Genomic DNA, 26,805 nt, shown 5'->3' with positions numbered 1-26,805 from the left:
GTTTTCATATGTTGTATAACCACCGACGAATTACATTACTCAGACATGAATACATGATACACTGATTAATTACATCTTGGTTATAGAGTGGTTGAATTGGGAAAAAATAAGGATGGATTCTGGACTTGATTTTTAAAAAAGTGTTCCCAAAAGTTGAAATACATCATCAAAAGTTATATCATACATCTTAAATATATATAAACAGTCGTTATAAATTAAAAATATTATTTAACTCATGAATCTAAAAATTATAGTACAACAAATTATTTTATAAAGGTTTATATAAGCAACAGATAGTGAAGGCCATAAGTCATCGGCAGGTTACAAATTAATGGTAAAAAAAAATACGAAAATTATCGAATATAATTTTTTTTTACTTTGTTTAAGAAACAAATTTGTAAACGACGATTAAAACGAAATAAAATAAGGACTAAGGAACATTTATCTTAATTAATTAACATTATTTTTAAATAACTATTTATAAATTACCAACGTATTACCAATTTGTCCTACCCCTTCCGAGAATATTTATAGTTTTATTCATTTTATCAACTGGTGGACAAACAGAATTTATGAGGGTTGACGAAGAAATGTGCTCTGAACTTGAGGTGGATATTTATTTTTAGAGATAAAATCTTCATTTTCATTGAATTAAATGGTCTCTCACCCTCTGGGTGATTCACTTGAGTATAGTATAGTATTGTACCTAGTATATTTCAATATATTGATACGCACATGATGCTTATAAAAAATTTTATTTTATAGTTAATAATATTCAAATAAATGTAAAAAATAAATAATAATAATAAAATATAACAAATTTGACAAAAAAACACATTTTTTTTTACAAATTATTCAACCTACACATTAGCTATAACTCCAAATTCCAATATTGTTCTCGTACACTTCCAGACCACTGTATGGCATTCAAATTCGTACCCTTTAATAATGTTATTAAGGGAGACAAGTGATAGTTACCTTGGCATATTTTACCTACAACTTAATCATATTATTTAAACGATAAAAAATACTATTAAATATTTAAGTTTAATTTATCAGTATAATTATTTGTAATGTTTTAATACTAAAATCTTAAAAATAAATCTTAAATCTTTTTAACTAAATACTAATGGGTGATACATTATTAGTAAAAAACTACTACGAACACTTAGGTTGGCTATTTTTATTTATGTTTTTATTACATTTTTATGTTGACAAGTATTTTTATTTTTTTAACAAACATTTTTGGAAACATTTTCTGAAGTAGTAAAACAGCTTCCAAGACTAGGTATTAGGTGTGTAATGTAACTTTAGATATTGAACATTATTTTATTACTTTAAAAAGGTCAATTAAATTTTTATTCAGTAGCGAAGAAAAATAATAACAGCTATGTTCTTGTAAAAAAATAGTTATTTTAAAAATTACAATTTAAACATTGTCATTTTTCAAAATAAAAATTTAAAATTGTTATGTACCCGGTTTTTTTGATCGGTCACACTTCACAACACTCGTGCATACATCCGACGTTGCTTAGGGATTTTCCAAGCGAAAAATGAGAGTAATAGCATAATAATAATAGTTTACCTATAATATTATGGGTGTTGTACATGGTAGCTTAGATGTAGTATAATATGTACGTTGGCGGTATTGTTGATTGTAACTTTAAAGCTAAGTACCTGTTTCGACATGAAGTGTAAAGGAATTTTAAGATTTTTTGTGTGTATTCGTATTTAGTTTATTTAGTTACTTTTTAAGAAATTATAAAAATAAATGAAAAGCCGTTAAAAATCAAAATCTGTGTTATAATTTTATTTTTAATACTAATTTATTAATATTATAATAATTCATAATTGCGTTTCAAATTGATTGGGGGTTGCAAATATGGGCGGGAGTTTCGTCGACGCAGCACGCCAGACTCCTCGTTGACTACCGAAGCTGTACAACTAACGCGCGCGGTACTTTGAAATATCCACGGTTTCAGTGTGCTCGGTGTTTTCGACTCGGTCGCCCGATTTTCGAGTATCGCGTGCGCGTAGTTCGTGAATTTCAAGTTTATCGTAATTTTGTTTTTTCGTTTTGCTTATTCAATATACATATTATATAAAATGGTGTGTATACCTATATATTTCATAAATATGATGTGTCATAAAAAAAACTACTACTTACGTACTATGTAATAAGCCATTTGTTATAATTTGGGGGATAACATGAAAGTATATATTAATATTTTGTAAATAAAACTTGCATGTGTATTTTAATTATAATGTAAACCAAAGTTCATGTTTTTTAAAAACATTTTAATTAGTAACGTTTTCCATTGTTTTATTTTACAACAGATAATTTTAAGAGTTATAAATTCTAAATGATAAATGTGTTAATAGGTAATTATTATTTTATATTGTATATAATACCTATATACGTACTCGCACTTTTAAATATTTTACTAAACAAAAGTATTTCAATCTAAAACATGTAAGCATGGAATTTGCAATATTCTTACACAATTACACGTAAATAAAAATAAAATGTTTTACTTTTGGTATTACCTAACATTGCTAGCTAATAAATATAGGCCATAGCACAGCATGGCACATGGTAAATTAATACATATGAATAAAATACTATATGCATGATCTACTTAATATTTTCTATACTAAATTTGTATTATTTACCTACCACAATTATTATTTTACTAGTATAAGTTAAAAAAATTTAGTTAGTTATATACTTGATTTATCATTTTAAAAAAACTATTAATTGTCAAAAGTTATTTTAAAATACATTTTTAAAAAATATGGTCCGGACAATAAGCTTTTGCTAATTGAAACTAAAAATTAAAAATTCAAGGTATATTATATTAATATTTATCTTCTTTTCAATTTAATAACTAATAAGTAATAACTACAATAATATAAAATATACCATGGTTCATTTAGTTGAACATCCAAAAGTGGAGATGCGTCATGTGTCTTATGCAGCATTGTTTTCTTTTTAAATAAACCAAAAGTTTTCTATGGTTTGCGTATGTGACCTAGTATTTGGATCGACTAACTTCTTGTTGTGATTCACTGTCTCTCGAGTATATCTATAATTTTTCAAAAAGAATAAGGCCTCCACAGATCATTGCAGTATAAATATAGTTGAACCACTTTCTACTTCTCTCCTGATAATGGTTATAACTATTTGATAATTTTGTTTTGGAACAATAAAAAAATCTTTAGTTCAAAATGCTTCCACCTCGAAAATATAATCCAAATATCCATAACCTAACCTTGAATACGATTTCCTTAATTTTTTTACTCAAATCATCAATATATCCTCCTTCTTATCATTTTCTGGAGCTCTGTCTTCAAGTCGTAAGCGTCCACTATGGTGCCATACATTTCCCCAGAAACAGGGATTCGTCAATTTATACTATAAATCCAGGACTGCCCATTTAATTAATTTTGTTAAATGTATGAACGGCCACATCTCGACATAGATTAAACCAATCAACCACTGTATGGGTACATAAGCATAGCTAGGCATATATTGGGTGGGCACTACAATTATGTATATCTTACTAAACTGTTTGGTGTTTCACCTCACACATGCATTTAAAAGCTATTAATAACAAATTAATGTACATAACTTAAACATTATTATTTATTTGTAAAGGTATTAGCTAATATATTAAATTTACAAAGTAAATTATTGTCTTATTGTCTTATTATTACAATGTAATAGTATTCAAGTAATAACCAATATAACAAAATATACAAAAACATACGTTTGATATTGGTTAATTAGAATATAATGTATTATTTTAAAATTATTTTCCTTGTTTTTGTTCTATACTTATCTAACACTGATTCTGTTTTTATGTTATTTGCAACATTTCTTTCAATATTTTAAATGGACAATCCATCAAACCGTTCTGTAACATATTATCCTCAACCAATTTTTAATTTGCTGCATAGGTATTGGTACTTGAAAAATTGCGTTCATATTTTGTAGAACTTATTGGAATTGTAACTAAAATCTGAAATAACTTGTTTAATTTAGAAAAATTTCTTTTCTCACATTATTTTTAGCGTCTTATATAACATGGTGTCAGAGAATGCTGAATTATAGCTTGACGGTATTGAATCACTCACAATCGACCCCCCCCTCAAGGCTTATGTATAATTGTATAGGCATTGCACTTCTATACAATCGGTCCAAATACTTGTGTTTCAGGTACACTGATGCGAAATAACACAAATACCAACTCAATTAACTGTGTTATTAAGATCAGTTAATGGAATAATAACCGTTGTCTATGCCCAATGGTTAATATGTTTGTCAGACTTTTTAATACAATTCAGTTACTAGCATTTTAATTATTGCATCTGAATCTTTTTTTCCCAATTTCTAAGAGTTTATTTTAAATGTTCTTCTCGAATGACATTGTCTTTTATTTGCATACATGTCACGTTACTTATTACATTATTATCCAGTTATAACCTTTTATTTTCCAAATTATAATAATAGTACCTACTTACATTTAATTTCCTCGCTATTTTTATTTTGATACAAATAATGAAATATAAAAAATAACTTATTGTAGAACTGTAGTCCGTAGATGACATTTTCATATACTAAAATAGATAGAAAATAACAGCTTGGTTATTTCACATATCATCGAAAGTTAGAAACTGATGATTATGTATTCTTACTGAGTATACATAATATTATATCGTGATAACGTAAAAATAAGATGAATAAAGAAACGACTCTTATCAATAGGTATATTAAAATTTGATATTACAGATAAGAATCTGTATGATTCTCCATTCTCTATACTAATAAGTGCTGGAGAATAATATCGGATGGAACCATTAAAATCACGCTATTTGGTACCTTCTTCCAGGTGTTTGGAGGGCTCTCGAGGTCGAGTATATTTGAGAATTTGATCAAATACATCTTACAATGTAATTTTATGTAAAATATGCACATAGGTAATATTAAATGTCTTAAATGACTCACAGCTACCTATTTGCTATGTCCTAGCTGTACCTGTACTTAATAAGGTGACACAAAGTAACTACCCAAAATACGAGAATTGCAATAATAAAACTAACTGATTATTGCTCATCAAAAGGAGTCCAGTTGTCACTCGCAGGATTCGGTATTGGGAGGTTTTTACTGAGATGACTGGGGCTCATGCACTAGTTAAAGAGAAAACACGGATAAACTGACCAGAGAATAGCAAGCGGCTGTACCAAAGGTTTTTGAGCATCTAAAAATTAGATGTCTCTTCGGCGGCAAAGACCTTTTTCGACCATTCCTTTTCTGTGGTGGTATATAAGAAAGCCACACACCCAACGTTTTACGGCAGCAAGTACTTACTGATTTCTTAATTCGTGTTCGTTTAATACAGATCGTCCCTTTTTGTCGGTGACAATGGTTTTATTGTGGTTCTCCGATTTCTACGTTCGACAGTCAGCTGTCCGTTGTTTATTAGTCTGTTATATTTTAGTATATATTTTGTTATAATGATGTGTGAACATATCATTACAATATTGTGTAACTATATGTTTTGAAAATAAGTTTTTGGTTTTCATCATTATTACTATCAAAATATAGTAAACACCTATACAAATATCATGTGTGTATGTACGATGTACTGATTAGTCTGCTATTGAAAAATAAAATATTTACAGATGCCTACTTATTTATAAACCAAGTACCGGTAAATCACTTGCTCTATAACATTGATCTTAACAGTACCACCATTATAGGTACAAGTTACCAGATACTAGTCTCGATTATTTTTTGAATTAAATTTAGTTTAACCGCAAGGTAGATTTAGAAATTCACCCGGTTTTATCGATAGAGGACCCCACAAAGATGTGCTCTCATTATTATCAAATTAATTGGCACGGGCAACGGTGGCGGGCGGAACAGTTAGTTTAATATAAAATTAAAATTATTATTTTATAACAGCTAGTGAACATACAAATATAAAACTAATGATTTTAAGTAAAGTACATAAATTATTTTTAGTCATATATTATAGGTACATCACGGTTGTATCTGTGTATCAATGTACAATGGAGTTACTTCCCTGTAAGTCCCGCAAAATATCTAGAACACAAAAGTTTAGGTATTATTTATTTTTATATACTACTTTTAACTCAACACCACAAATCTATTACAAAATATATTCGACAAAGCACAACCATATTATAGAATATTGATTATAGTGTCATTTTAAAATATGTTTATACTGACATACTGTTATCAACAATACAAATATGAATGACGAAAGTGTCCAACTATTCAGTTTATTAATTATTCGATTATTTTGTACCATGTTATTGACAAAAAAATAATTAATAATGGATTGGCTGTGACTACTATCTTATCAAAGTCTTACTAAAAATAAAAGCCTAAAAGGCTGCAATTTATTTTTTAGTGCTCAAGAATTAATGGGTAAATCCATGGTATTGATTAATTCAGTACTATATTATTGAAATGATGGATTTGATCCATAGCTTTTAGATAAGAGGTATTTTATTACCTCCAACTTCTGTTATACTCTGACCATTTCTGTTAAAGCTAGACATTCAATAAATTTAAGTGTTTCCTTTACCACTTAACAATTAAAATTTTTTCTATTAATCAATAAGTAGTATCTAAATACGAATTAATATGTTTATTCATATTTATATAAGTAACAAAATTCTTCCAGCTATACTTTTTTAAATTATATAATTTATATTAATTATTCATTAGGTTTATCTCTAATTTATATAATATTTAATTATTATCCTGATAATATAATACTTATACAATATACATAAGTATTACTATAGGTACTTACTTGAGAAGTTCTTAGAGTACCTACCTAAATAAAAAAATTAATTTTAGCTTTTAGAAATGAAACAAAAATTTCTTATAAAGAAGATAGATTTAATGGGAAAAATAAGTTTTTTTTCTCAAAAATATGTTCATCAATTGTTATAATTAATTTTTACTTATAAATAATATTGAAATTGATCATATAGTGTTATAAAGGCAACACATAGAAATGATTTAGGTACTATAAAATGATTGAAGCAATAAATAGTTCACCCTGGATGTACCACTGATTTCTAAAAAATAAATATGTACCTAGTGAGATATGTTAAAATCTTGATATATTATATCGTTGGTATTTTTTATTTTATTCATTAACCAGCAGCAACATAGGCAATTCGGTGATTATTATTAGTAGGTTTTTAGCTGTTGGGGAGGGTACGTATGGTTGGTTTGTAACACGTGTATGTGTGGCAAAGATTTGTTACTAAGAACCCGGGTGGTCACTCATCCGGGAATAAGTGGCACCTGTCGGTGCTGGCACTCGGATCACATTTTACGATTGAAGCTATAGAGTATAGACACTGCGCCACACTAAGCCACAGTTGGTATTTTTATAAGGTATCATTATTTATTTACGATGAAATGTTGATTTTTATTTAGATAACTGTGCAGCATATGCAATATTTATTTTTCAAACAGATAAGATTTTTATGATTATATAAAAGTAAAACTCTAAAAAAACACCGAACAAGATTCAGAGATCAGGATTTGGGCATTTGTCTAGCTTCTTTCAATTCAATGTAACTCAATACACCACGTATTACTTTTAAATAATCGCAATTAAAAAATCTGATTTTAAGTATAGTCTTCTTTATTTTAACTGTCTATATAAAATATAATTTTAATTTTTTAAGTTTGCAGGTGCTCATAAAAATGAATGATTAGAGGTTTGGAGCATTAATAATTTATTGTTATAATAAATACGCGTGTATAAATGTTAAAACCTAAAATCTTAAATCTCCTAAAATAATAAATAACTTAACTTAGGTAGGTAGGTTAGGTTAGGTACAGAAATTATATTTGTTTGTGTTTTTCTTAAACGACAATAATTTACCGTTACCAAATAGAAGAAGTAAAAATAATTTAAAAATTGTTTTAAATTACATTTTGTTAGTTAATAAGATGTTATTAAAATTATGTACATTCGAGTCTTGATACCTAACTTGAATCTTATAAGGAAAATACAAATACAATTGATTTATGTATTTTTTGAGTTGTATTGCTCAAACTGAAAAGTCAAACACAACTTAAAAACACACTTTAAGGCGCGAGAAAAAATATGAGTAATCGAGGTTTGAGTTTCTCGAGATTCAATTGTATTATAAATGAGTAGCGTAGGTAATTTGTTCACATTGCCATTGATAGAAATTGTTTTGAAAACATTATGTTTTAAATCAATTTTATGGTGGTATAGATTTTTTATTGTAACCATATGTTTGAACTTAGACGTATCCAATGATCAATGGTACTTTTTGGATTTGTGTTTATTAATACATTATACATATTGTCCTCGTAGCTTGTGAGCGAAATAGTAAAATACCTTCTACTAATGTAACACATAAGAGGGGTGGAAAATCTTTTTCAGGCCAAGTGTCAAAATTTAAAAACAAAATTTTTAAAATATAATTGAGTGCAGCCCCCCCAAAAAAGATTTTTTATTATTGACAAAAAAAAAGTAAGCAAGAAATACTATAAACATTTTATTTAGTTTTTGTTTTATAAAATACAGACAAATTATTATCAGAGATGTCAAGAAAAATATTTTAATTAGTTTTGACGTGCCATTGAAATTTGGCCAACGTAACATTTCGGGAATTCGTGCCAACCCAGGTACAACTTGATCGGGTAATCGACCTATCTTTTTAATAAACATGTATTGCTTTATTCAAGTCATAACATGCTATATATCATTAGAAAGAACAATACCTAAAAACTATCTAAACATCTATAAATTTGTTTTAATTTTCAAAAAATTAAATTTTTTAACTCATTTTAAATTTTAATTCATATAAGTAATAACTAACCAGCTATTACTTAAATAAATTACATGAGTCATTATTACTTACTACACTATCGGTTTATAGTTTTATACAACATTTGTTTATCCCTGTTCTACAATTAAATTAAAAATATGAAATCAATTTTCCATAAATATATTATTATGATCTGTTAAATGAATATTTAAAAAAAGTTCGATAAATGGTTATTACTTCCAATTTATACCTATTGTTTACGCCTCTACGGTTTGAGTTACATCATTTATTAAAATATATGATCACGAGAGCATTATAATGATTATTAAATTATAAAGCTGTCAACTTCATTGTTTGGTTGTATATTATATATGTATACCTTGTAAAATGAATTGTTCTATGTACTTGAATTAAAATAATATTTTAATATTGTTAACTAAGCTATAGAATACTCATTAATTATTAATTATGTTTAGTTGTATTCATACCAGTTTTATCAAAATATTTTGGGATTTTACATATTATGTGTTTTGTAATATAGTTTCAATTAAAAATCAGATGTAGCTGATGCTATAATCTATATAGTTTTTTTTTTATGATTAAATATTGATAATCTTTATTTAATAAGCAAATTATGTGTAAAAGATTGTAAGAATATAATAGGAAGTGGTTGTTGTGGCGTGAGCTATGGAAGCCTCTATAGTGAGACGTAGGTACCTTGAAGGTATGTTATTGCAAAACAAAACAAACTGGAATAAGTCCTAGGAGTAGGGTGGGTTTACTTCCATAATTACTCGTTAAACCTACCCATAGCTCGTAGATGTGAATGGATTCATAGTATAAAATAGCTTTAAATTAATTTAAATTTTTTGAAAATGTTGTTCTTTTTTAGGTGATAATAACAAAATAACAATAAATCGTATACTTTTGTTTACATTTTGTCGATATTTAAAAAAGTTGTTGTAACTATGTGTATTTTTAAATTGTTAAGTATAAGAACAACTAGTGGAACAACAATTTTCAAGCTTTATACCCCCTGAAGAATTTTGTTTTAAATATATCGATATGAAACTTAAAAAGTAGTACATTTTTAATGTTTAATGTAAATAGCTTACAATTATAAGTCTAAATATTTTGGAAATCTTGTTGTGTTTAAAAATTGATTATTAGAAAATTACTGGGTTATTTTTACTTGTGATCACGGTTTATATCATAATTTTATTATTTATTATTTTCTAAAAATAGTTAGTTGTAATTTTATTATACATTTTAAATATTTCTTATATTTATAGATATCTAAGATCATTTTCTGACAAGATACAGCCGAACCATTAAAATCGCTCAAAATAGTCTAAATGATATTTTTCTTACATACGAGTTAATATATAGAAAGACGTTAATGTATTAATATCTATTAATATAAATACCTGCATAATCAGTGCATATTTATGTATAAATAATACTTAATATTAAAAAGTTATCTTACTAGTAACGACTTTACAGATTACAATATATTTTGATTAGTTGACTGTACCATATTATTCAAAGTTATAAACTGTATTTTTTTTAAATTACTTTGTTTCAGAAATAGTTTAAACTCAAATTTACGATGAATATCACTTCTATAAATAACGTGAGTATAAGTAAACTTAAAATTTGAAAAACTGTAGCTTATAAAGAAGTAGAGATTTAGTTATATCTATTTAACAATTTTTTAATTGTTGTTGAGGTAGGTATATTTAGCTCATTACATTTTTTAACTAAGACAAGGGCGTCCGTGGGGGGTGCTGGGGGCCATGCCCTTTCTTTTTAGTTAATTATTACTAGTTTTATCACTTGTAGAAAAAAAATAGTATGTACTGTATTATTAGAGATCTTTTACTTTACCCCAGGTATATATTTCTGTGGGCGCCCTTGAATTAAGCTGAAAATCACACTAAAAGTTAACACTAATTTTTATACATGTATTCAGGGGGATTCAAAATTTATGTTACTTATTACTTTGCTTACAATATTTTAGGGGGAATCAACTTCCAATTCAAATGGGAACCTATACTTTTTTTGCAATCATAATGTGAAGACATTTTTAAATACATTTTAGTGCACGAACGACATTAATAAATGCAAAACTCTATGCTTGGAAATATTTAAAAAAAGTTTAGGTTTCCATTTGAATTTCTAAAGTTGATCCCTCAAAACTTGAAGGTCGTGATACAGATATTGGGATACGATGCAGTATTTTAAGTTTAAGTTCTAAGTATCGTTTCATGATGCAAAATAATTTTGACAATAAGTAAGGGATACAAATTCTGTACTATAAATGTTTTATAAATATTTAAATTACTATTACTGTAATATATTATATATATAAATACAAAATGTATAATCATCCTTATGTTTACTAATGCCTACAATTTTTGGGGAAATATCTATTTAGACTTGTCTGCCCGAAAAAGTACTAAATCCTGGTTGGTGTCCTAGTCACTGGGATCAATTATTATGCTGGAGAACTTCAAAACCTGGTGCTGTAGTTTACCAAGCTTGTTTTGATGAACTGAACGGAGTGCGTTATGATACATCACGTAAGTAACTTTATTCAGATTTGTCTTATTATTTGAGAAAGCCTGTATTCATTATATAATGTAATGGCATTTTATTTTTTGTTTTATTCATATGTTAATGGACTTTTCCATCAATTAAAATGTTAATACATAAGAAATATTTAATAAGTTTCTTTTTATTCCCTTAATGTATTTTAAATGACATTTTTTAGGTATCCCATTAGTCAAATGTAATATTGTTATAATAATAAATTAACTATACATTTATAGATACGTATAGGTTTATGTACAAACACATATTTGAATGAAAAAATATTATGATGAAAAAATAACATGCACCTACCTAAGAACTAGGTACCCAGTAAAAGTTAGGTAAAATTGTATAACACTTATATAATTTATTATTCTATAACCAATAATCATGTAGATAATTTCGTATTATCCTGATAAATATAAATTATTTTATCTACAATTTATTTATTAAAATGACACACGGATGTACCGCGCATATTATACCTCGTGATATAAAGTTTTAAATATAAAATATCTAATAGATAATTTATTATGTGTTAAATAACATGTATTACTAATTTGATAGGACGCTTAAAATATGTACCAAATATATTATTTTGATTAGACACTCAATACTTAATAAACTTAAATATAACGGATAGAATTTCAGTAAATTAACTATACATCTAGTCATAGTCTTAATATAGTATGATTTCTAAATATTAAAATTAACATCAATTAAATATTACTATAGTGAAAATATAGCTCATTTAGAGATGAGAGAAATATCGGCAAGAACTCTAAAAATACATTTTTCATCTATGTTTTTAAAATTATTTTTCCTGATTCGTATAATGAATTAGCAACTTCCGTGCACTTACCCGTTAAAAATGGCAACCCTATGTGAGACTCGCTTGTGATAATACGAGCCGTATATTATCAGGTAGGAGATCAATTTGCGGTGGATTGTAGGTGCATATGTAGTCCCGTGCACTTCGTTGCTCATTCAAAATGAGAACTCTATATGAATCATTCATTTTATTAAATTTTTTATTTTGATTACGGATACACCGATGAGTGGCTATAACTGCAACTCAGCAACCTTATTAGACAATGTGCTAAAATTCGATTTAATGAATTCTTTGACTAAAAAATAGAAACTAATTTTAAAAAAAAATTTCTTATTTCTTCTTATTATTTCTCTAACAACCAACAGCAATAATTTATGAACAAAAATTTCCTTTGTAAATCTGAAAATCCCTGTTTGAGCAACCCTCCGGTTGACGGACTTACCGGATCCAAGTTTGAATCTAAATCATCCAGGTAATCACTAAAACTCACACAAAACATATCATCAAAATCGGTTCAGCCATTTTGTCAGGCATAAGAGACATATTGACTTACAGACATAAAGACATACATTCATTTTTACTTACCTATATAGACAGTAACATTTTGTTTAGTTTTGAATTAAAAGACTTTAAATAATATTTTATAGTTAAAATTAGGTTATTTGATAACCTTTATTTGTTTTAAAAAGAATATAAGTAAGTAGTAAGTTGTTTATCCCTTTGAACTTCAGTGGTTGAAATGTAGATCGACAGATCGTACATGACATAAACAAGACGAATAACATTATAATTTATATGAGGATTACTGAATACTTAGCTCAGATTGTGTTGTGCTTTGTGGTTGTTCCAACATTGTACTTATAATATTACTGCTGCATCTAAGTAATTATTTGTTAAATAATATAAATACGCAACCAAATTATTTATCTTAACTTCCAATATATTGACGTTTTACATAATATCGTGTAAGATAGGGGAAACAAATGTTATGTTAAAATGGCAAGTATAAAATAATTTATAACAACGCAAATAACTTAAAATAATATATTTTGATTGTATTTGAAATTTTGAAATGTTTTAATGCAGACATTCACAACTATTGTAGTTGCAACTACCAACATAATACTTATTTATTTATAGTTACATAGTCACTTATATTAATAAAAGAAATAAATATAACTGTAAATATTTATAAGGCTGAAATTGCATTACTTTGAATTAATAAAAACTTCAGTAATAAAAATTATTATAGGAATTTCGATGTAATTAGAATGAAATTATTTTTATTTAGACTAGATGCTATACATACCGAGATACACAGTTACCTCACCCACCGGCCCTAAACAAGTTAACGGCCCATTTTTCAACAAGACATACGATTTATCATTTATTGTTATTATTATTCATATTTCATTGTTCAGAGTGGGGGGCTTAAAAATATTTTCGGACATATTATATTACTAAGCTGGCACAAATTTTACGTGGTCCATCGAGTTGGCCTCGTTAACTCGCCGGATCTTACCTAATCTGCAGTTAGAGAGGAATTCCAAAGAATAGGTTTGAAGCTAAATGAGTAAATGACTGATTAAAGGTTAGTTGATTGACATTTCAAACGAGTTTCTCACTGAAGTGTTTGTAGAAAGTGTAGACATTTAATTGGTTTAACAGGTTTTGAGGTCCGATTTTAGGAATTTGTTTGAGACAAACCAGGGTGCTCAAATAGTTAAATAAAAGCAGATATTGTGGAATAGAATTAAGAGTTATTTTATTAGAGTTATCTCAGCAAAATCATATATGCCAATATCATAATATGTGATACGCACATAGTGGTTATAACTTATAGGAGAGTCATGGTTAAAACATTTTAGGAGATAATGATAAGTTTGAACTTCTGTTTGGTCTTAAAAATGGAATTCTGTGGTTAAGTTTCTTACGCTTATTTCCATGACGAGAAGACTATAGGTAGATAGTAGGCTAATTTCTGTCTAGTATTAGACCATGATATTTAATCACAATTGAATGAAGGATAATAGTGTTTTTAATTGCTGTATTGTCCAACTTGTCCCAGTGTGAAAGTGATAAATGAAAGACATAGATTCATTAGTTTTTATTTTATAGGTACCTAGTAACCATTGATAAAGAGTGTCCTTGTGAGATTTCAGCTTAATAATTTTAAGAAATTATCTGTTTCTGTTATATCTAAGTTATAATGATTGAATTATTTTCTGACCCGAACAAGCCTGAAAGGTAGAAAATATATAAGAACAATATTATGTTAACCTATAGAAACGACAGCTGTAATAAATAATTGTTTTGAGTATTGCAAGTCTTAGTGAAGATTAAAGAAGCGTTTGTTTAAATGTGATTTTTATATTAGACAGTAGCCTTTCGTTATAATTTGAATTACACAGAAATTCAGTTTATCTATAAATACGGTAGGTGGTTGAAAGTATTTTTGTGACCGCTGAATTATCGTCAGTTGTCTTGCGCGGTGACATATTCTTGCGCCTGGTAACAAATATTATCATATCATTAATGTTTGTGCAAATATTATTAGTGTCTATATTAGTATACCTTGTTAGCCTTGGCGTGTGATACCTAAATAGTTTAAACCCTAATGGCTAACATGAATATTCCAAAGTCTGTTCGTTAAATAGTTGTGCGTATGCAAAAAAACAAAAAGTTACTGTACATTAGGAGTTGAGTTTGTCACTGTAATAGATATGTTTAATTTGAATTCAATGATATATCATTGCATATGAAAAACGATTTGGAGCGAAGACGGCCTATAGTTAGCATATTTATAAATGTTTAACTATACAATAGTTTATACATTAAAATTATATTCATAAATTTTTTCAACATTCTAACTTTAAATGCTTATAAAAAAAATCTTGACGATGTATCTTTACTCCATAATATTTTTTGACTTCTATTAAAAAACCTTATATGGAACCTTGTAATGTTGTGACCTCGTTGTTAAAATTTGAACATTAAATACTTATAAAATAAAACGTATTTTTATTTTTTTCTACCGCCTTTGTAACAATATATTAGGAGCCTTATATAACATTTTCAAGCTTTTTGACCCAACGAATACAATTGTATTGACATTAAAAGAAAAAAAAAATTTTAAACCAAAAATGTCCGTATACAGCTCAAAATTATTAAAGTACTATGAAAAATGTATGGTACATAGAAAATGTTTATATAAACATTTAGTGATAATTTCATGTACCTATAATCATTTTTTTTTTTGGATTTACATTAAACACCAAAATCGATTTTGTTAAAAATTTGTTTTGATTAAAAATTCCGGGTTTCCTTCATTTTTTTTTGTTTTTTTTCCGAGCGCTTTGAAAGCTATGGGGATTTTTTAAGTTTGACCACTCAAAGCATCAACTTGATTCACATTTCTACTAGAAAAGATGATGGCAGATGCAAAAGAAAAAATTAAAACACATCATTGTAAAATCAATACATTCATCTATGCTTATAATATAAAATTATATTTATTAGTTTTTAATAACTGCACAAATAAGTATATTTTTTATGTAAAATTACGTATCAAATATTTTTTTAATTATCTTATTTTAAATATGTTATTATTAATTTATCTTCACAAAATGATACCTATAATACGATTTATATTTTATTTATTTTACGATTTATTAGGTTATTTACAGTTAGTTGGAGTATTGTATTATCAAATGATATTATTTTTTCACAGGAAATGCAAGTCGTCGCTGTAAAACGAATGGTGTTTGGGAAAATTCTTCTGATTATATGAATTGCCGAGCTTTGGAAACAAACAATTCATTGTATCCAGATCCATCAATTGTATACACATCATACTTTTACTATGGTGGTTATACCATATCATTAGTGGCATTAGTAGCAGCTGTATCCATATTTGTTTATTTCAAGTAAGTCTAATATGCATATTATGTATACAGAATAACTATTTTCTGTGATAATATTTTGAAATTGCTTCATTTAAGTGATTAAAGGAAAAAGTATTTAAGTTTGAAATGTGAATCTTATTAATCTAGGTAGGTTTAGTATAATGTCGTTTCTTAAATAAGTGATTATCTAATGGTTCAAAATTTTAAATTTGGTACTTTACACGGTAATCTATGAGATAACCGTGTTACTATATATATTTTAATTCATCAGTTGCAAGGGTTAACTCTTAACTCACTTCAGGAAAGGACAGTGGCAAGAATCATGTGCCGCTAATATTACACAACGTATATTTTCGTTATATTGAGGTGCTAATAAACTATATTTTTTTTCTACTGCTCCAAATTAGTTGTTATTAAAAAAAGACTTTGGAAAACTAATAGCATTGGACACAATAAAATGGTCTGAATCTAAAATATGTGTTGTCTAGGTATCTATTAAAGTAGATTGTGTGTCAAATTTGTCTATTTTGGACTCCGAGTGGAGCAAGTAATGTATTGGTTTTGCAATAAATCGTTCCCTTTTTTTTTGTAAATCAGGAACCTTTTGTGACATTTTTCCATTCTAGAGGTTTAATGCATCAACCCACTAGATTGCAATGTGAATGAATACGTTAGTTTTTTTAAAATTTTTTTTATTTGAATATTTAAGGTGCTTTTTTGTTAAAAATTAAAATAATGAAAAAACTTGAAAAATCAAGTACCTAATCCATTTTTAAGATACATTTTAATAATTCTTGGGTCATTCGAGATCCGCAATAAATCGTTATTCGGATGGAATGATTTATCATTGTTTTTAAATTTAAAGATTTTCTCCCCAGCAGTCCATCTTACTCTCGCATTTTGCCGGACATCTTTTATTTATTTATTTAAACTTCTACATCACAGCATTGAAAAAATCTGCAACTGTAGGGTTGTGGATATTTCTTTTATTGTTATTTAAATTTAATTTTGGTTATTATGAGTATTATCTATATGTTATCTCTGTGTTAACACTGTTTATTTATATTTAAATATTTAATACTAATAAATAATAACGCTTGTTTCTATACCTACGTAATGATTGTTGACCACTTAAATAATAATCATAAAATTGATTGATTTACTAATTTATTTAATTTTTAAAAAACAATGGTTAGATTCCGTGTATTTCATACTGAAATCCATTATCAATGTCTCTTGTTAAGTTATTGAATATGATACACAAGTCTTCAATACAAGATACAATGTTAAAATAAACTAAGTTGAAAAATGTCTCATTAAAAAAATCTCAGTTATAAAATTATAAAATTGTAATCAGTGGGATTTATTTATTTGATTTCATCCTTTAGATAACCGTTTTACAACAATGCACCTTCGTTCTAAATATTAGCCCAAAAAATGAGATTTTGTTCTAAAAATTAACTTGGCAACAAACAAATAATTATGTTGGTTTTGTATTTGTATTTTTGAAAGTTTAACCATATCAGAGAAAAAGAACAGTAGGTACCTTGTAATCTGGTTGTGTTTTGTACAGCTCAAAACATGCTGACGGCGTAGGAATGTAGTCTTGTATAAAATAGTATGTTAATGTTGTTTCACAAATATCAGGGTGTTGTAAAGAAAAAGATCTCATAAACTTCAAAGATATACACTTTTGTCATTTGTGTTTTTATTACATATATATATTATGGCCATTAAAACAACCCTTTACGCTATTTTTGTTTGAGATGAATATTTCCATTTAAAAAACCAAGATATAAATATATATATATATAATTTTAATATTTATATCGATCAGCCAAATACTTGAACAACGACACTGATTTACTACCCAGGATGTATAATGATATATAGGTAAAATATACATTATTGAACAAATGATAGGTACTTACTACATATTTTAAACGCTATATAGATTGGTTTTATAGACAAATTAACTTTGAGAATGTTGATATTATATATGATAGAATTTATAACTTATAGGTTGGTACACGTAATTTTAAAAAATTTTCTGTTATAGTATGAGTTATTAATATTTAGATTGATTGAATATACTACAAAAAAATATATTATTTTATTATCAGGTACCTACTTAAATTGGATTGTTCGCAATGTATTTTTTTTCCAATTCACCATTACCCATTACCATGTATTATTTAATTTATAAATAATACTATTTGTGTAACTGGACTTCACCGGTGAACAAATTACCAAGTTTAAAATACGGTGCTATTTTATAGTGTATCTTGGTTTTAGCTATTGTGGGTAGATATCTCAGTTCACGGAAAAATTGGAATAAGTGTACCTTGCTTTGTGAACTAATTCGACCGAGGTGGGCAATCCGCCAATGGTAGATTATGATGTATAGCATTTGGTATTTTTATGAACGTGGCTCAAAGGAAACTACTCTCTAAACTTTTCTGATATTTCTAAAAACAATTTAAAATTTTCGTCAAAATCGGTCAAGTAGTTTTTGAGTATATAAGCTACAAAACATTAATTTTTCATAAATAATATAGATTAGTTTTATAAAAGTCCTTTTATTTCTCGCAACCCTAAATATAAATAAAAAATATTTGATTTCCGTTTGAAACTTTGAAACAAAATCTCTGTGTTACCTCATCTTTAAAATTCGAATATTTAGAAAACGTGTCTGAATGTATCTCTATATTGCAGTACTAAAGAACTGTCGAAATGTCAAGTGTTTACCTACCTATTATATTTTAGGTTCTATGCCGTTGATCAGCCAGTCAGTCAGGATATGTTTGATTAAATATGTATATATGTATGATTTAAATAAACACATTTAGTAACTCATAATATGGTTATCATGTATAAGTATAAAATACTTACATGTTTTCAGAGATTTACGTTGTTTGAGAAATACAATACACACAAATTTGATGTGCACTTATATACTATCTGATTTTACATGGATATTGACATCAACACTACAGGTTTGTGAACAATTTACTAAACAAAATTAACACCAGTTGTGTTTTTAATATTTTATATAAAGGTATTTTTAATAAATTATTTAACAACTCAAAAAAGTTTAACTGGACTACATTTACAGTATTGACGGTCATAAAATACACGAAAATGTTTTTAATTATTAATTTACTATCAATATACCCAAAATCAATAAAAAAAAACGTAACTGTAATAATATTGAAATGTAAAAAATTGTTGGTATACATAACAATAAAAAAATCTTGTTTTTCAGTGTACCTATTGTGTATGCATAATTTTTTTTACATTTTATATTTTAAATATTTTGAATCCGTTTGTAAAATTTAATAATTAATCATACAGCTCATTTCTCAGTATATCCTACATGGATATTGATCGAATAAACCTTATATTAGCTAAACAAATTCATAACCAATTAAATGTAGGTACACAAAATGACAAATTATTATTAAATATTTTTTTTTTATTAAAAACAAAACAATTATACAATTGTTTCAGGAATGGCTTTCAGCTAGTAGTAATGCTTGTGTGTTATTTACATTTTCGTTACATTACTTTGTTTTAACAAATTTCTTTTGGATGTTTGTCGAAGGTAAGGATTATTTGAAACCTTTGATTGAAAAAATGAATAGATTTATTAATGCTTTTTTGTTTAAACATTTTTTTAGGCTTGTATCTGTATATTTTGGTTGTAGAAACTTTTACCAGGGAAAATATCAAGCTCCGCGTTTATATGTTTATTGGCTGGGGTAAGTTGTATACATATATAAAAATAATAATAAATAAGAAACCAATTATTATTATTACATACCTACTTACTATTATTATCATTTTTTTATACAATTTGTGAATTTTGTTACCTGCAATTTATTTTTACTATTATGTTAATCAATTTCCAATATACCTAAACACCTGCACTATAATTTTGAGTTAAAACTAAATTAAGTTTAATATTTATATAATTGCGCTTCTAATTATAACACGGACAAAAATGATTATTAAGTATCGAGTTTATTAATTTATAATTTTCTATCTCATGTCTAATATGCAGTAATAGGGTTTCAGATATCTTTTGAATTACATCAATTTAGTTTGCACTTAATAGTTTTTTGAAAACTGAGTGATTCCAAAAATCCATTAGTAATTATATTAAGTAATTAAATTATATGCATGATGTTGTAATATTATATATAATTTAAATCAATATTTAATACATTATATTATACTATTACTATATAGTCTATATTATTTTTAGGGCTTTTAAAACACAATAAACTAGAAAAATAAAATAGTACATCTATACTATTTTTTTAGAAACAAAAATAAATTTAGTGACATTTACAAAATGACTTCCATTTCCAAAATGTATTTTATGTACTTACTCCATTTTAGGAACATATTTAATCTAAATATTAAGATATTGAGTGTGTGTATAGGTTGATAAATTATGCATATATAATATATTATGTATATGCATGGACGCATATTAGGCATTAGGAATTTCATTTTGGAACACATTTATACAATTTCAAACTTACTGGTGAATTTATTATTTGATAAATAACATATTATTTACATATTTATTTCAAGAATTAGGACCATTCCACATTTGTATACAAACCCCGTGTTATGTTAAATTTTAAATTCTGCATTTGAATAAACTAATGATTAATGAATAATGATTAGAGGCCTTGACTTCCAAACCATATCTTTCTTATCTAATAAAATATAAATCGTTTTAAACATATTAAATACGAATATTATATATTATTTCACTTTTATATTTATTTAACATAATATGATGATATGTTTGGACTGTCTATTTCTTACGTAAAGTCGCAGAGGTATACGAAAAATAAAATTAGCTTATTTTTTTTCATAAATTTATAGATTTTAATAATTTATCTGAATACTTACTTAAAATTGTTAATAAACCTTTTAAATACTTGTAGTCTCCATAAAATATTATAGAAATTTAAATATTACATTATGATATTAAGTTTTTAACAATTATAATTAATAGAAAAATAATGAATTAAAAATATTATAATTAGTATTGGAGAATTTAATTAAAAATGCATACCTATATTTTTGTTTAAAAAACTGACCGTAGTTGTTATCACCTGAAAGCTACCGAGAAATTGATAAAATCAACACTTCGAAGGGAACCTCAAAGTTATAACAATAGTATTCACATTAATACAGTTTTTTCTTAAACTCTAGAAGGTAAAATAAAATACACGAAATACAAATCGTTGCTTTTACATTTACTACTTAAAAATATTTGACTAAACATTTCTCATCATTTTAATTTTTTAAAAAAAAATTCCATATGAACTTGTTTGATTTGAAAAACGTTCAGTTATTTACAAGTTTTTGTCTGTTATAATAATGTTTATTGCACGGTAAATTGATTTTTAATATTTTTTGTCTTTAAATATTTATTCATAATCGGTCTCATCAACAGCTTATTTTAATGGAGTGAATTGAAACAATTTATTTAAAATAAAATATACAACTAAGGAGGACAATCTCATTGAAAGCTCTATTGAATCCTACAGGAATTAATTGATAAATATATAATCAACATAAGATTGTAATAAATTTACATTTTAAATTATTTATCACAATAGCGGTTCATTGAAATCATGATTCAACTTGAATAATGGTATTGTCTGGGACTTGGGTCATCACACGAGTTCCCTCAGTGAGTCCTAGGATTATTTTCTGAAAACAAAATTGAAATAATTTTGTGGCATATTTTTAGTAAATGTAACTGTACTTACCTTCGGGGATTCATGCCCTCTATTCAATAAATAGAATAAGTATTTAACAAACTAACAAATTATGTTGTGAACAAATTACAACAAATTGTTATTTTAATGATTATTCATAAAATTGCATAAATCATAAGTATATAATTGTCATCGTCAGATGTTTTATATGATTTGATATTATGTTTCTATATTTTTCAAACAAAAATATTTTATTTGTTTCCGTTATAGATAAATTGCAATGAAAATTATTAATTCGTATAATAAACTAAAGTAAGTACCTATATGGGTTTTCCATATAATTTTAAAAAGTAACTGAAACGATTTTGGTGTATTGAGTATTTAGAGTATTTTTTCTCAGAATATTTGAGGGGGTTACTTGTTACTGAACCTATTGTATTTACAGTTTGTAAAATTATTATAAGTATCTTCATAAAATCAGTAATATGTTGTAGCATTTACACATGAATTTTACAGGTTGGCTTATTGTTTGAAAGTATTGAAACAACCTGGGTTTTAAGTAGGTATTGATATAGTATTTTAAGAGTTAATCTTTCATTTCATCAGTTTTTCATATTTGAACAACGTTGTGAATTTATTGTGATCCGATTTGTAGTGCGTAGGCCATGAACCACAATCTGGAAATTCTGTAATGCATTTCAACTCTGGATCTTTTGTAGTGTATACAATATACGTGGGTTATATAATTTTTTTTTCAAGTTTATTTAGATCATGTATTTTGTTATATATTGTTTTATTCCAAGAGGTATAGAAGTTTTAATTTATGAATACAATTCGCAATGCTTATGAGCAACATTATAAGATCTAATTTTTATACTTAAGTCATCGAGGTTATTCCGTTGTTACTTTTTGAATTAATGTTTAAATATTATTGTTTGTCATAATATGATATTGCACGAGTCACAACTTTATGAGTGTCATAGGTACAAATTATAACTTATTCAAAATAACATATTTTATTAGTCTAAACAAAACTGTTGTAATTTATTGATGTTATTTACTTGGTAGTTAAAATGGATCATTTTTATTTATTTCCTCAATAATTTCCCTAAGTACAAGGAGAAAATTCCGAAAATATTGAAAAAAATAAAGAATAAAAACCCTGTCTTAAATACAACTGATAGATTTTAGCAATTTTTGTATAAGTATTTAAAAACAAAAAATAACTTTAGAGACTCTAACGTTTAAATAATTGTGTTAATATATTGAGTTAAATATGGATGATATTAAAGTAATACCTATGCATTATTTACTACCAGTAAGATATTCTGGTCACATAAAACCATTTTAATATTTTTTTTAATAATTATTCATATTGCATATCTCAATGTATTATTGTATTAAATACTCTTTTGTCACTTTCGGGTAAATATTTTTTAAGACATTGATAAATTACTCTTGAAAAAATTTAAATAAACCCTAAAGCTTATATATTTTTTAAATATTCAATGGTTGTAATATTTCAAAGACAACATTAATTTCTAAATAATTCAAGGCAAAAAAAACTTATGAATACCTATATTAGTAAATAATATACTAAACTAAAAATCTAATCAATTAAAACAAGTTCTGAAGAGTGAAAACTGTATTATATTATTTACCTACTGATTTGTTTATTGATTTAGAATATGCAGATATCGTCGGCTTCATAGTAAAATCTCTTGTAATTTTTATAAAATAGTCCAAGAGAAGCGTAAAATCGTGGAAGGGTTATTTTTTACGTTTGTTCTTTGAAAATTTGAGTCACGAAGTCTTATACGTTGTATTTTATCACATGAAATAACTGTCTAATATAAATCATTCTGATACCAAAATATGTAGAAAAATATGATGTATCCATTAAAATATATATATATTTATATACTATATGCAATTTTTGACTTACGAGGTTTTGTCACGAAGCTGACAATATATACTTATCACTTTTCTTAGTTTAGTTACACAATTTTGTATGATATTAAAAATTATAATTTTCGTAATTTATATTTTTAAGACATACTGTCAAGGTATAGTAGATTAGATGCTTAAAATAACTGATAAGTCTAAATTTCGTAGGTACCTAAGACCTAACTAAGTATGTTAGTTGCGTTCTCACAGTGAACCTCCATACTTTGTTGTTTACCGATGTATCCCGTCACTTCTTGTCGGTTTGTTAATTTTTAAGTTATTACCTATAAAGAAAAGCATATTATAACTTATACAAAATTATTTGCAATTTATAGTTTTCAAAATTTATTTTAACAGTTTAATCTTTTACACTATTATTTTTAAGGGTTAATTTATGCCGTCTCGACTTTTGAGTAACGACAAAAAATGTTTTGTACTTGTTTTTGCATTAATATATGCTCTTTTGAATACAAATTCGGCTAAAATGTGATCTTTTGGGTAACTCAAAAGAACCGACTATTTGAAAAAATAAAGATAAGGTATTAAAAAGTATGAAAGATAGGTAGTTATTTTATCTAAAATATAAATTCAATTAATTTTAAATGCTTTGAATTTATTTAACATTCAGCATTTCTGCCACTCAACTATCAAATTTAAATGATCATAATATCATTTTTTGATTAGAACAAACAAGAATATGTTTACAATTTGTAATAAAAATGTATACAGTAGGTATACAATTTGGGGGGGAGGGATACAAGTACATAGGACTGGACGGCATAATTAATAGGAATCTGACCGGTTCATAATTACGTTCATACCCTATGTAGTTAGGTCGCTATGACATATTTTTAATTTTTCAAAATCAAATTGCATTTCAAACCAGTGATGCCGATCCATATAATGTCCAAGTATGGCGAGCGCCATCTTGAGTTATTTTCATTTGCCTGCGTTCACTAATTATTGGTAGGTGGGAAGGTTACTATTAAAATTTGATATTCACCATACTGATTTTTTTGTAGTACGGCGCAACGTTTTTTAAAACCTTTGGCAACTAATAGAGAAATGGGGTTGATTACCGTAATTGTATTGTTGGTTGCGAGATTATGCACCATGTGCAGAGTCTACACTAATGAAAAGATTCAAAAAGCATTGTAACTAGAGACGTTAATCGCAATAGAACTGTTAAAATTGTATTGTATATTCTTATAGAAAGAACGTTTATGAAGAATAATCTCTTATACTAAAATAGCCAATATACTTTAAAGTTAAAAGTTTATCTTAAGTCTTAACTCTAAATATATACAATTTTAGTGTGAAAGGTGTGCTTGATGTTATTTGCATAATAGTTCAATTCGAGGAGGGATAGACTATAAAAGTATAAACATAGGTAGGTTCGCATTTCTTGTTAGTTGCTCAACTGATAAAAGTTGTTCAAGTTTCTTATTTTTAATACGGGTAAGTGCGGAAAATCCAAGTTTTCAGAGGTGTATTGTGGGATATGGTAATAATATATTTATAGCTTTTTTTCTGTAATTATCGGATACTTGGTATGAACTACAATAATGATCGTGGATCATGGTATGAATTAAACTAATTCGAAAATGGAGTCAATGACCGATCAGATTGAAGTTTTTGTTCAATTAGTCCTATATAAGATATTTAGATATATAAAGATAAATATTTCCCTGTGTTTTTGTAGAATAAAATATTGTTTGTTAAAGAAGTACATTGATATTACTAGATAAGATAATGATTATGTGTTTAAGTTTAACTGATAATATCATAGACTTTAAACTACTAGATAAGAAGTGCATATAACAATAGCATGACGAGAGGTTTAACAACATCTCGCAGTGATGTAGGATATCTTTAGAAAAAAAAATACAATAGTTGATATATCTATATATCTTAACCTGCTACCCCTCACTACCGCTAGTAATCGAGTAATCAAAAAGCCTCTTCTGCATTGTTACGCTTTCCCTACACTCATTGCTTGTCTAGCAGTCTAAGGTCTATGGATAATATAATTGATATAAACATAAACCTACATAACTGATTTGCGACGGATTCGCGTTTTTATGTTTCCCGGTCCAAGTACTTTTTGGCAAGCAGACAAGTTTATTCAAAGTGCACTGTGACTTATAATAACTAATAATAATGTGACGTGACGGAAAAAAGTTCGGGAGCCACAAACAAATGTTTAAACAAGTATTATAAACAAAAGTTTTTGATTATGTTTAATTCTTAGACACATTTTATATATTTTAAACTCTTAATAAATGAATAACCTATATTTTTTACTGTGTAATATATATTTTTGTATACAGCCTCTTTTGAAAAAGTTTTTTTTAAGTTTAATATATGTTAAATTATTTTGAACAAACAATATAAGCAAAATAGAAGATTAAATTTACAATTTATATTAGACTTGAAGTGATTTTAGGGTTTTGTTTAATTAGGTTAGATGAGTTATTTTTAAAAAATGTTCAAACAGATTTATTCTATAATGTAGGCGTATTAAAGACATTGATATTCTTTCAAAATTCCAAATTTTAGTACATACGAATTTACTATTTTGTTTTTATGCAATGTAATAATTGACACATATTATGGTTTAATAATTAAAATATTTTTCTGAAATACAAGTGATGGAAAAATCTCAAGTAGGAATCTATTTTAAAGAATACTACGATTATGTGTATTATATACCTAGGTTAATTATTTTTTATTGAATCATAAGAAAATGTTTATTTGATTTTCATGTACGATGCTCAAGTACAACGCTGTTATATATTATTAAATAATTTCATAATATATAGCAGTATAGCAGTATCCTTTTCTTTCCTAATATTAGAGGAATCTTAATTCTATGTTACTCTTAATATATTTAAAATCAGCTATAAGCCTATACAGTTAGACG

General features: G+C 26.4%; 1 protein-coding gene across 5 annotated transcripts in view; it reads left to right on the top strand.

Annotated features, from left to right (window-relative positions):
• Window positions 1-1,978: 1,978 nt before the first annotated feature.
• The window catches only part of LOC111032947 (diuretic hormone receptor-like), a 78,035-nt gene continuing 53,208 nt past the window's right edge, over window positions 1,979-26,805 (top strand). For all 5 annotated transcript variants that reach the window (XM_022313441.1, XM_022313440.1, XM_022313445.1 and 2 more), the window contains exons 1-7: window positions 1,979-2,109; window positions 10,445-10,492; window positions 11,297-11,441; window positions 16,014-16,209; window positions 19,091-19,184; window positions 19,699-19,792; window positions 19,869-19,949. In XM_022313441.1, coding sequence (XP_022169133.1) covers window positions 10,469-10,492; window positions 11,297-11,441; window positions 16,014-16,209; window positions 19,091-19,184; window positions 19,699-19,792; window positions 19,869-19,949 — 634 coding nt within the window. In that variant the 5' untranslated portion in view covers window positions 1,979-2,109; window positions 10,445-10,468. The remainder of the gene's footprint in view (window positions 2,110-10,444; window positions 10,493-11,296; window positions 11,442-16,013; window positions 16,210-19,090; window positions 19,185-19,698; window positions 19,793-19,868; window positions 19,950-26,805) is intronic.

Source organism: Myzus persicae, unplaced genomic scaffold (assembly GCF_001856785.1).
Source record: "Myzus persicae strain clone G006 unplaced genomic scaffold, MPER_G0061.0, whole genome shotgun sequence".
NCBI lineage: Eukaryota > Metazoa > Arthropoda > Insecta > Hemiptera > Aphididae > Myzus > Myzus persicae.
Note: the sequence above shows the minus strand (reverse complement) of the source record. Positions and strands in the feature narration are given on the sequence as shown.